The sequence below is a fragment of the Equus quagga genome, chromosome 1, assembly GCF_021613505.1.
Source record: "Equus quagga isolate Etosha38 chromosome 1, UCLA_HA_Equagga_1.0, whole genome shotgun sequence".
Taxonomy (NCBI): Eukaryota; Metazoa; Chordata; class Mammalia; order Perissodactyla; family Equidae; genus Equus; species Equus quagga.
Window position 1 is genome coordinate 83,413,253 of NC_060267.1, and position 13,001 is coordinate 83,426,253.

General features: G+C 46.2%; 1 protein-coding gene across 1 annotated transcript in view; it reads right to left on the bottom strand.

The window, feature by feature from the left end:
• TTLL11 (tubulin tyrosine ligase like 11) overlaps positions 1–12,734 on the bottom strand; it is a 227,315-nt gene extending 214,581 nt beyond the window's left edge. The window contains exon 1 of the mRNA XM_046638059.1: positions 12,181–12,734. Coding sequence (XP_046494015.1) covers positions 12,181–12,612 — 432 coding nt within the window. The 5' untranslated portion in view covers positions 12,613–12,734. The remainder of the gene's footprint in view (positions 1–12,180) is intronic.
• Positions 12,735–13,001: the final 267 nt, after the last annotated feature.

Consider the following 13,001-nt stretch of genomic DNA (forward strand, 5'->3'; position numbering starts at 1 on the left):
GTCAGTACTTGAATCATTTGTATGGCTGAATAATATTCCACTGTGTGGATATGCCACATTTCACTGATCCATCAGTGGATGGACATTTGATTGTTTCCAGCTTTTGCCCCTTGTGAACAATGCTACTATGAACACTAGTGTACAAGTTTTTAGCAGACATGTATTCTCATTTCTCTTGGGTATAGACCCAGGAGTGAATTGGTGCAATGTGTAATTCAATGTTTAACATTTTGAGGAACTGCCAAACTATTTTGCAAATGGCTGCACCATTTTACATTCCCACCAGGAATGTAGGAGTTCCAATTTCTCCACGTCCTCACCAACACTTATCATCTCTCTTTTTCATTATAGACATCCTAGTGGATACAAAATGATATTTCATTATGCTTTTGATTTTTATTTCCCTAATTTCTAATGATAGCACACGACATTTTAATACAGCCCTTAATGTACCCTTTTTTTACACCAGAGATATTTTAACAAAATCTAGGAAATAACCTACTGAAGCTTTCGGCAGTTTCACTGCCTAACTGCATGTGAAATGCTTAAGCCTTACCTCGCGGGTAGAAGATTAGGGATGGGGTAAGGAATTAGATGTGGGGAGAGGGTCAAGGATAGGGAGAAAGTCAAGCATATCCACTAAATACATTATTTGAAAGTCAAAAAGTGGCTTTACATTCTGTTATGGCTGTTTCAATTTAGATGTGAAGGCTGCACCCAAAGAGCCATATCAAAATGCCCCACTTCGAACGAGGCACTGGTCACTGGAATTCGATTTCGTAAAGGCAGGAAGAAGATTAATTTATTTCACTATCTTCCCCAATATTTGCCGTTACACTCTACAGAAGTGAGCACTGATAGAAACTCTCATACACTGTGGAGTATAAATTGCTGCCACTCTTTTGGAAAGCAATTTGGCAACTCCTTACAAAAGCCTTAAAATGCACATGCTTTTTACCCAAGTGTTTCACGGCTGTAGAGTTATCTTAAGAAAATGAATATGGGCTGGCCTGGTGGCGCAGCAGTTAAGTGCACAAGTTCCGCTTCTCTGCGGCCTATGGTTTGCTGGTTCGGATCCTGGGTGTGCACATGGCATCGCTTGGCAAAAGCCATGCTGTGGTAGGCGTCCTACATATAAAGCAGAGGAAGATGGGCATGGATGTTAGCTCAGGGCCAGTTTTCCTCAGCAAAAAGAGGAGGATTGGCAGCAGTGAGCTCAGGGCTAATCTTCCTCAAAAAAAAAAAAAAAGAAAAGAAAATGAATATGAACTATAGCGCAAAAAACTCTACAGAAAAGTTTTTAATAGAGGAATCAATCGAAACATTTAATAACATGAAGATAAATAATGAAATACATTTCACTGAATGAGATATTTTGCAGCAATTAAAATGACATTTATGAATAGTTTTTACAGCATGGGAAAATGTTTAAATTATATTGTGGGCATCAATTTTAACATAATAAAATTATATCAGCCTTGTAAAACATTAACATAATTATGTCAGGTTTATAAAACATAAAATTTATGCCTAGAAGAAATACAAGAATAAAATGCTTCAAAATGAACATAGTCATTGTATCCCAGCGGTGGGATTATAAATTTTTTTCCAAATTTTTAATATTTTAAACAATGTATCAGGATTATTTATATAAGTGATAAATGTTCTTTTTAAATAAAACTAACAGCCAGACTCGAAGCCCGGTCCTGGACTGAATGACTTAAGTAAACACTAATTTTCTGGGGTCTGCCCGATGGCCGAGAGCTTGGGTTCTTGTGCTCCAATTCAGCAGCCAGGGGTTTCGCTGGTTCTAATCCTGGGCGCGGACCTAGCAGCAGTCATCAAGCCATGCCGGGGCAGCACCCCACACGGCAGAGCTGGAGGGACCTACAACCAGAACATACAACTATGTACTGGGGGGCTTTGGGGAGGAGAAAAAAAAAAAGAAAAGAGGAAGATTGGCAGCAGATGCTAGCTCAGGGCCAATCTTTAAAAAAAAAACAACTAATTTTCAATGGTCTTATTTCTAAGGGGCCAGGAAATCATACTCGATTCAGAGGGACAGTATGGTGCACTGGAACAAGAGTTGGCCTGACAGCCAGGAGCCCCAGCCTCTGGTTCTCAGCTGTGTGTCATTTAACACCTCTGAAAAATGGGAGAGTTAAAACAGAACCAATACTTCCTGCACGCTGACTCTGCCATACACGTTACATCTGTGATGAAAATGGGACACAATCCTATGAGATAAGTATCACAACGCCCCTGGTGACAGAACTAATAAGTGGTGGGATTTTTTTTTTTTTATTGAGTTAATGACAGGTTACAATCTTGTGAAATTTCAGTTGTACATTAATGTTTGTCAGTCATGTTGTAGGTGCACCACTTCACCCTTTGTGCCCACCCCCCACCCCACCTTTCCCCTGGTATCCACTAAACTGTTCTTAGTCCATAATTTTAAATTCCTCATATGAGTGGAGTCATACACAGATTATCCTTCTCTCGCTGGCTTATTTCAATAAGTGGTAGGATTTAAACCCAAATCTGACTCCACACCACACTGACATCTGTCCGCCAGAATGAATGAAGTCTACACACTCATTGCACAAAGTGACGGTCAACCCAGATACGTGTATGTGAAAGGGCCACACAAAATATCTAGTTCCACAGAAACGTGAGACTCTGAGGCACCCTACAAAACCTGTTAATTCACTGGAAGTTTAGTAGCACCTGAAAGTAGAATTGCTAACAAGTCAATAATAATTAAGGCCGATTTTTAATGAATGGGAAGGAAAAAAATTTAATTATAATAACGAAGCTCATGCAAGGCAAATGATTCTCTAGCCGATGTGTAAATAATCAACACGGGAACAAGAGTGACAACACTTAGGAGACAAAAAGTAACTATTCATAATATTTACAAACCAGTAACAAAAACATAAACAAAATATAAACGTAAACAACCCAAAAGATAAATAAACAAAGAATACATTTAGCCATTTCACAGATGAAGCAGTCCAGAGACAATACACTTATACAAACAGCCCAACCCTCAGGATAATCAGAGGAGTGTAAATTAAAAGAACATATTTTTACCTACCAGTTTGGCAAAGATTTAGGAGATTAACAGGACACAGTATTGGAGAGAATCTGAGAAGACAGGTACTCCCAAACACTGTGGGTGGCGATTCGATAGTAACTATCGAAATATAAAGGGCATGTACCCTTTGACCCAACAAGTCCTAGGAATTTATCCTACAGAAGTATTTGCACAAGTACATACTTAATAACTGAACAGTGATGTTCACTGCACCTTTCTTTGTAACAGCAAAGAAAAAACGTGGAAACAACATCCATCAATAAATTTTATGGTGGTACATCCAGAAAATGGACTATTAGGTGGCTATTAAAGTGAAATAAATCTATGTGTACTAACAGAGAAAGACGTCCACCAGGTACTGCTGAAAAAGCGGTTGCCAAACACTATATAGTATTATTACAACATACATATAGGATATATTCTAGGATATATATATCCTATATATAGTATACATATAGTATAACTGTAGCATTTAAAATAAAGTAAAAATTGTTAATGCTTACATTTATATACAATATATATGTCCTCCTGTATCTCTACATGTGATTTATACTGCGGTGGTCCCTGGCACGGCTACTCTGATTCTCCTCTGTACCTCCTCAGGGCAGGACGGCACATCCTCAGCCCCTCTGGAGGTGGCCATGCCATGTAACTTGCTTTGGTGAATGAAATGTGAGCAAGGCCTCTTAGAAGTCTTCAAAGCCAGGGCACAATTTACCACCTTCCCTTCCCCTCAGTGACTCCCTGAAGCTGGGGTCGAGCTAGAAGCCTGGGTCTCTGAACCAAGACAATGAGAGACCCCCGTTCCCCCACCCCCCCAACCCGCATTGAACCCCTAAGTGTGAGCAAGAAATAAACTTCTGTTGTATCAAGCCCCTGATGTTTTGTGGTTGCTTGTTACTACAGCACAATTTAGTGATCCTGATACACACAGGAAAAAGAAAGATAATCTGGAAAGATGCACACCGAACTGTAATCCTGGTGTTACAGAGACGAAGAGGAAAAGGCAAGGAGTGGGGGTTTTTGGTTTTCATTTGATGTACTTGGGAACTGTATACATTTTTATAAGCACACAGTGCTTTTGGAAATTGAACAAAGGTATCTGTAAATAAGATGTCCAGAAATTTTCCCATTGTTGCTTTTGAAAATTCCAATAAACCACAGTTCTGACACAAAGAGAATTAAAATCTCCCTATGAGCATAAAAAACAAAATAGGAAAAATAGCCTTCTTCAGAGTTCTAGGCAGATGGACTGAAGGATTTCTCAGAAAAGTAACCCTGCGCCTGGGGATGACGGCACAGGAGACAAACCGCCCTGCGCTCCTAAAGATGAGAAGGTTTTGCTCTCAGATGACACAGCAGCAGATGGGGGAAGAGACGGAGCCGTCAGAAATGCCTGCTAGGACTCACAAAGCATTTATAAAAATTACTAGATAATGGTTCAAAAACACCCAGGGAAACAAGTGTGTACACAAATGGCAGTCGAGGCAGCTGTGAAGGCAAGGCGCGACTTGATGCAACACGGGAAGAGAGATGCTAGTCTGTCTGGAAGAGAGAAACATGATCGTCGTTCTCTCCAGCAAAACAATAACCTTTGCAGAGGAATCTCCGGGACGTGACTCAGCTGCAGAGGAGCAACCACAAGGAAAAGAGGGGTTCAAAACGGAAGAAAGGAATAGCAAGGTTATCTGCCTGTTCACATCAGCAATTTTCTGTTACAAAATTTAATTGAGATGCCGTAGAAATTCATCAGAGGGTAAGCCAAACCAACAGGTATTCGTACTTTAAGCACCAGGCACTTTAAAGGTTTTTCTGATTTAATCCTTACAACAACCCTACCAAGTATTTTATGCTTACTCTTAGAGACGAGAGACCTTTGGCTCAGAGAGGTAAAGCAACTTGCCTAGGGCCACACAGCCAAGATTCAAACCCATGTCTGGCTATGGTCTTTCCAGGGTCAGCGGGGAGGACTGCCTACGGATTCAAGGAAGGAGTAAACAAATCGACCCAGGAAATTCACATCTCCGTGCAGCCAAGGGGGATATTCACACACAATAACCTCAGTTCTCCTGGCAAACTTGTCACCATATTTGTTTTGTGAACACGAAAGTTAAGATACTGATGTCACTCAAATAGCTAAAATAAGTTTCCCGTGGTGATGGATATAATTAACAGACCAGAGTGTGAAACAGGCACAGGTCGAGAATGCAGGCTTTAAAAAATTCAGTTAAACTCATGAAACCTTAAAAGTATAATTGACTTAAAAAGAAAAGAACTTGAAATCAGCATTTTTTAAAAATTTTTAAACCTAGACAACATCACGTTGACATTCATTCAAATGTAACCGTCCCTTAGCCCACAGAAATCTGTGTGTTTTTGTTATCTGCTGTATCCCAAGAACCCAAATATAGCCTCCAAATATTTGTTAATGATTCAAATGAGCCGGTCATATCTGTTCTGGTTAACCAGCAACCTGTATATGCAGACTAAATTCTATAACAGTTTTTTTGTAATTAAAAAAAAAAGATCAAATAACCAATGTCTGTAATTAACCACTAGAAGGAAAAGAATTAACATGAACAGAACACCTAGAGTGTGCCAAGCATTGGGTTAAGGCAATTTACATACCTCCCCTCATTTAATCTCACAAAAATTCTGCAAGATAGGTATCACCAGCCCACCATTATAGTTGAACAAATTGAGATTCAGAAAAGTTCCGTATTTAGTTCACAGTTTGGTCACACACATAGTTAGTGACAAGGATTTTAGCTCATCTGTCTGAACCCAAAGTAGATGCCAACTCCAGCATACGACACTCCCCCTCTGGAGAAGGCACATACAGAGTGGCCTGTTACTTTTATCATATGTTCTTTTTTTTTTTTTCTTTTGAGGAAGATTAGCCCTGAGCTAACAACTGCTGCCAATCCTCCTCTTTTTGCTGAGGAAGACTGGCCCTGAGCTAACATCCATGCCCACCTTCCTCTACTTTATATGTGGGACGCCTACCACAGCATGGCTTGACAAGCGGTGCCATATCCGCACCCGGGATCCGAACCCCTGACCCCCAGGCCGCCAAAGCGGAACATGCACATTTAACTGCTGAGCCACCGGGTCGGCCCTACTATAATATGTTCTTTTTAAGGAATAGATTTAAAAGAAAAAGAACACATATGATTGGGTTTTTTCATTCAACGTCTGCTGATACAAAACCAGAATCCAGAATGCTACCAAAAGTGAGGCTATTTACAAATATTCCTGTTCATATAACATGGAAAACAGCCCTAGCCAATATAATACCTGCTAAGAAACTGAAATTTTAATGTGTAGTAGTTACAGAACTTGAATATGAGCCCCTGGTATTTACTGTCTTTTTCAAAGGATTGCTTAAGGCGTTAGTGTGGATTCACGGAGCTATTACACACGTTGCGCTGTTCAGATAACAGTGGTATTGAATTGTGATTTTTATGGTATGACAAGCTTAACTTGCAAAGGAAAAATTCTGGGGAACTAGATGTTAAAATATAACTCTGTTGAAATAAGATACAAACCATTCTTAAACACAATGCTGTTTTCAAAAAACGGAAAGTAAATGACTAGCATTGAAATGAGAAAGGGAGGGAAGGTTAAACTAGCCCATGTTTCATTTTATACCCCATCTTCTTCCAGGAGGAATCTGAGATGCAGCGATTCGTCTGGCAGGCTCGCATTCCACAGGGGAGCAGGGCACCTCGGCTGGCGGATGGCGCGGAACTGCTTCTCCTTTGAAGGCAGCAACGAGAGAGGACTGGGAGGGCGGGCACCAACGGCCCCCTCTGCCAGGCAGGATATATTTCAATGTGTTTTATTTTAAGTCCTATTTACAATATTGCTCTCCTGCTTCTGAGCAACGCCACTGTCATCTGAGAGTTATGAGTCAGATGAGGAATGGGAGCGTTAGGAAGTGGAGAGTTATACACACACCAAAAAGTGGGCTCTGGAACAAGGCAGCCTACTGCTGGAACCCTGACTCTCTCGCTTACTTGCTGTGCCCACGTCAGTTTCTCTAATTGTTATCTGGGAATAATAATATAGAATAACTCCTTATAGAGTGGATTTTAGCAAAGAATTAGCAAAGAAGACAGTATAGGATTGTACACAGGCTGAAAACACGGGCTCTGGATGGTTCTGCCACTTGTCACCTGTGTGGCTGTGGGCTAGCCCTGTGCCAGCCTCTCTCTAAACTTCAGTTTCCTCATCTGTAAGCTGAAAATGATACTAGGATCTATTTCAGAGGGCTTCTGGGAGGGTTAACTAAAATAATCCATTTACCATGGATTAATTAATTACTAAGCATTCATACACTGCCTAACACATAATAGATATTTAATAAACAGTAACTCAGATTATACAAGTTACAAGCAGGAAAATATACTAAGTGTATGCATGTTCTAAGGAAAGGCTAGATAAATTTCAGAAAACAACATACAGCTTCGACTCTGAAACAAAGAGCTCACACGGCAATGGATCTTGGGACAGGGGCTTATGCAAACTGTTATCAACAAAGGTCCCTCTATCAAATCTCTCAGTGCCCTCGTTCACGCTAGCTGGTGTCCATGGCACCACTGCGCACACACACTGCCTACATCTCCAAGGACGGCAGCTCACAACAAGAGTGGCATTTATTCTCCATGGTGTCTTTTCTCGGAGGCTTTCTTTAATGAGGGTGTCAAAACTGGAAAAGAATACACAGGGGATGGGGGGAGAGAGGCTCACAGGATTGGAATCGTGTGGACAATTCCACAAATATTTATTGAGCATCTACTATGAGCCAGGAACCATGCCTCTCTTTTACGTTGCAACTTCGGTAATGACTTTGTAAACATGATTCGCTATTTTCAGAATAAACTTTTGTCTTATCTGCAGGTTTACAGAGTTAACATTTGTGAATTTTCCTTTGGGAAACAAATTTAACATTGTGGGCGCAGCTGAATTAGACCTGACCAGAGTGGATAGGACTGAGAACTGACTCACCAGAGAGTTGGCGTGGTTCACTTCTGACTGACAGAGAGTGGGCAAGCGAGACTGCTCTATATATGGTAAGAGCCTGCGATCATATTCAGTCAGAAGCTCAGCTTCCTGGCACGGCCTTGAATGTCCTCCATGATCTGGCTCCTTCTTCATCTCTCTCCGTTCTCCCACATGCTCCCCAAGCTGCCACCATCCCATCCTGTGTATAACACCCAATCCATACTCCCAGCCTTTGTTCCTACTCTGTGTGGAAGGCCCTTTACCCATTCAGCTCCCAGACTGGACTGCACTCGTCTGTAGGCATGTCTGCCCCTTGACACTGGGAGCTGCTGGAGGGCAAGGAGTGAACCCTGTTCACATCTATACCTGCAACCCCTAACCCGGGGTCTGCCGACAGACAACCAACAGGGAGCAGTGGGAAGAGCAGAGACTTGAAGGCTGGCTCCAAATGGAATGCCTGTTTCTGCCACTGACCAGCTATACAACCCCTGGTAAGTTGACCTCTGTGTACTTCGATTTCCTCCTCCATAAAATCGAGACAAAAAGGCACTTACTTTACTGGGTTGTTGGGAGAATCAAATTATTGTCTATATGCAAAGCACTTAGAAGAGTGCCTGGCAGCGGGAGAGCTATGTAAGGGCTCATTGTCGTTGTGGTTGCTCACCGTCACCATTGTTGTCGTTAGATGTATGTGGAATAGAGAACAGTGAAAGAGGAAGGGAGATGGCGCCCTGTAGACGAGAAAATGTCTGAGCTCACAAGCTGGCTCAGCACTCCCTGCTAAGTGGATCATGTTGTGCAGCCCCTCACTACACACAAGGAGACACAGCGCTGTCACTCCAGCTGGTGCTCATGACCTTCTTTCTTACTTGGGCTACCCGCCCACCCCTGCCAAAGCCAGCCAGCTGGGGACTCCCAAACCCTGCAGCAGCACATCATGACATGCAAGGGACACTTTGGCTCACATCCTGGGGCCCCAACCCCAGCAGACGCTCCTGCTCCTAGGACATTAGGGCTGAGTACTAGAGATGATCTTGTCCAACATCACCCCTGTATCAGAGGGGGAAACTGAGGCCTGGAGAGGGTGTGTTTGCACTTCGCACCCGATTTATAGATATATTACTTGCCACATGGTCAACTTTGTAGTAGGTGTTAAAAATACCATAATCATAGGTTAAAGCTGGAAGGAACTTTAAAGTTTTCCTAGTCTGGCACTTTTCAAACTCCACATTGTAGGGTGTCAAGGTGAGATGTGAGCTCTGCTGCAAAAATTTCATTCATTCATTCGGTGAATGCTTATGGAACACCTACCATATGCTGGGCTTTGGGGACACAAGTCAGACACCACTCCCGCCCTCAGGACCTCACAGACTAACAGGGAAGAGTGACATTAGGTAAACACATCTAATCACACATCTAATAGTAAAGTCTTATTGTTGTGAGTGAATTATGTTTTAAAATATACTAGAATGAGCATCGCCACTTACATGCCAATCTGTTTCTGAGCGGCAGGAAAAGGCAGACTTGGGGGTGGAGGAGTCAATTACAGATAGTACCTGGAAACTGCCCACCACACTGAGTTCACCAGGGCATGTCCTCCTGTAGACTAACGTTACCATTATGTGGCTGCAGCAGAAGAGAGGCTGCGAACCTCTGAACTAGCTCAACCCACCCCCTTTGACAGATGGGCAAACCGAGACCTAAAGAGTTTAACTCACTTGCCAAAGGAGCATAGCTGATAAATGGAAGAATCTTAAGATTCTCTAGCGGCTCACAAAGTCTTCCCCCGCCAAAAGTCCAAATCGCACCGCATGGCACACAATCTGACCCCTGCTCATTTCTCCAGCCTCATCTCTCACCATTCGGCCTCCCACTCTATCAATCCAGCCATCGTGAATCACGTGCAGAGCCCCGAATGGACCTCTGCTTTGCCCATTCTACTCTCTCTATCAGGGATCCAAAGTCGACAGCCCCTAAATAACTCCTCCTCCTTTCCAGCACTCAGAACTCAGCTCAGGTCTCCCTCCTCCAGGAAGCCCTTCTGAGGTGGTCCTCCCCCACCTCCCACAGCACCTATACCTTTACAGAGAGGGAGAGAAACACTCATCACATAAATATTCATCCAGTCAGCAAGTATTTATTGAGCAGCTTCTATGTGCCTAGCACCCGAGGATACAGCAGTAAATACAACAAAGCCCTGCCCTCACGGAGCTTCCATTCTAATGAGGGAAACAGTCAATAAACAAACAATAACAAATATGATGTCAGGTAGAGTTTAGTGCTGCAAAAAAAAATACAGAAGAGCAAGGGTCGGTGGAGGGATCACGGGGGAAGGCCTCTCTGAGGAGGTGGCATTTGATTAGAGACCTGACGTGACAGAGTAAGCCAGGCAGATACCTGGGAAAAGAGCACTTCAGGAAGCAGCAGCAAAGGCCCTGTCCTTACTGCATGCTTTCTTTACCTGTGTTTTATCCTCTACTAAACCGTAAGGTTCTTGAGGGCAAGGGTTACATCTTAAGCATCTTGGATTCACAGGGCCCGGCATCCACGGCAGACACTTGTGTAATGAGTGAAAACCTGGGCCGCCATGGATGCCTGCTGATTTCTGAGCCCTTCTGGCTCCATCTCTCGACACCTAGCCAGCTTCATGTCTCTCTCCCACAGGGCTAAGCTAAGCACAGACCCTGTTTGGGCCGAGCAGCCTTGCCTGACTCTCTGGCCTGGTTTCACTCCCCGGAATCTCTCTTCATTCGCATTGACAAATTCTCCAGTTTTATCTTGTTCTGGTCCTCCTACCTCTAGCCTGGACCTGGGACTCTGTCCAGAGCCAGAAGCCCTCCCTCACTTTCTCCAGGTTTCCTAGACATGAAACTCCTCCCCTGAATCCTGGGCCCCAAGGATGGGGGCCCTGACACCTGGAGTCACTCTTCCCCCATAGCTAATGCCTACCGACCTGCAAGTCTGCCCTGCCTGAGCCTTGACTTCCCTCCAGACCACAGGACTCCTTCCTGCTGCGACATCAACCCTCTGACCTCCTCAGTCCTTTCTGTGGCCATCTCTCGGCATGTTCCAACTTCACAGAACCATTCCCAAATGTCCACCACAGCCCAGGCCCGGGGCTAAGTACCTACAGCCTCATGTTGCTTGCTGCAGAGCCCTGTTCCGGCAGCAGGCCGTCTGGGTCTGTCTCCAGACTTGATTACCCTCAATCACAATCCTGACACTCCTGAAAACACAGGAAATAACCTCAGATGCTGCAAATGAAGTCAAATGACTTTAATCACTCAGCCAACTGCAACAGACACCTCTGGATGTCACTGGTGCTTCATCCCAGCCCCCGCCAGGTCTAAAATGGGTGCAGGGACAAATAACCCATTCCTCCATTCGCCCGTTCACCCATCGCTTCCTGACACCCGCCAAGCCCTGGAACGTAAAATACAGTGTCTGCACTGATGAGAATGATGGTGATAATGATGGTGGAAGAGAGAGAGAGGAGAGGGTGGTAAGATTGCCATTTATTGCAAACTTGTGCTACACTACAAGCAGCGAGTCTTCTGAGACCGACAGGACTAGGAGAGAGGTATTAGTAGCTTCACTTTATAGAGAAGCAAATAGGTTTAAGAGGTGAAGCCCTTTGCCCAAAGTCACACGGCTAAGAGGCAGGGTGTGGTGAGACCCTAGGTCTGTGTGCCTCCCAAGTATAAACTGTTCCACTGCCCAAGAGTCGCACAGTAAACGCTAAACAAATATAACTTAAATGAAGACGTGAAAGAGAGGGTCCGGGGTCCCGGGGACTCACAAGCTGGTGGAAGAGACACTTATAAACGAATATCTACAACGTGGGGAGGCGAGTGCCCATGACTGGAGAGCACAGAGCTGCAGGGGAGCCAGAGGAAGGAGGGGCTAACTTGCCCTGGAGGGGTCTGAGAGCCTTCTTGAGCAGTTTGCGGCCGACAAGCAGTCTCGAGCGTGGCGCACGGCAGCAGCTCGGCCCCCAGCCCTGGCCGGGCCGCGCCGGCTCCACTGAGGTCGTCCTGTCCACCCCCCCTGTGCCCACGCGGCCGGGCGGGCCTCACCTCCTTCCACTTGAGCTGGCGGATGCTGATCTTCAGGGCGTCCAGGGAGGTCCTGGCCTTGGAGCTGTCCACGGTGACGGGCCGCTGGGAGCGGTGGCCGTCCGGCCCGCGGCCCGAGCTCCGCTTGCAGCTCCGGCCCTTGCACCGGGGCTTCCCGTGCCGGCAGAGGCCGTGCGCGGGCGCCGGCTTCGGCTCCGACAGGGGCAGCGCGGGCGGCGGCCGGGGCAGGCTGCGGGCGTCCCCCTCGTCGGCCGCGCGGGGCTGCACCGGGGCCGGGTCCTTGGACGGCTCCTCCCCCGCCTTGCGCTCCGACTCGCCCGCCGCGCCCGCGTCCGCGCGGACCTGCTTCGCCGCCGCCTGCGCTTTGGCCGCCGCCGCCTCCTCCGCCTCCCACCCGGCCGCCAGCTCCTTCTCGGAGCTGCCCCGCTGCATGGCGCTCAGGGCCGGTGCCAGCGCCTGGGCCACCACCGCTGTCGCCGCCGCCGCTCCGCCGCCCCGGCCCGCGACCAAACTGCCGCTGCTGCCACCGCGGCCACGCGCTCCCCGCCCGAGCCCGTTGCCATGATCGCTCAGGCTTCGGTTGACAGCGGCAGTCGCCGCCTCGGGACGGGACCCGGGAAGGGACAATCGCCGATCAAACCCGAGCGACCTCATAGGCGAGGGTGCCCACGTGATCAGGCCTGTCACAGAGGCGGCCGCGGCCATCTTGGAAGAGGGCGGAAAGCCGCCGCGGGAACGCCCGCTGGGAACGCGCGGGGTTTCTGAGCGCGCAGAGCTTGGAGAGGCCGGAGGTGAGAGGATAGAAAGGTGCTGGGCGCCTG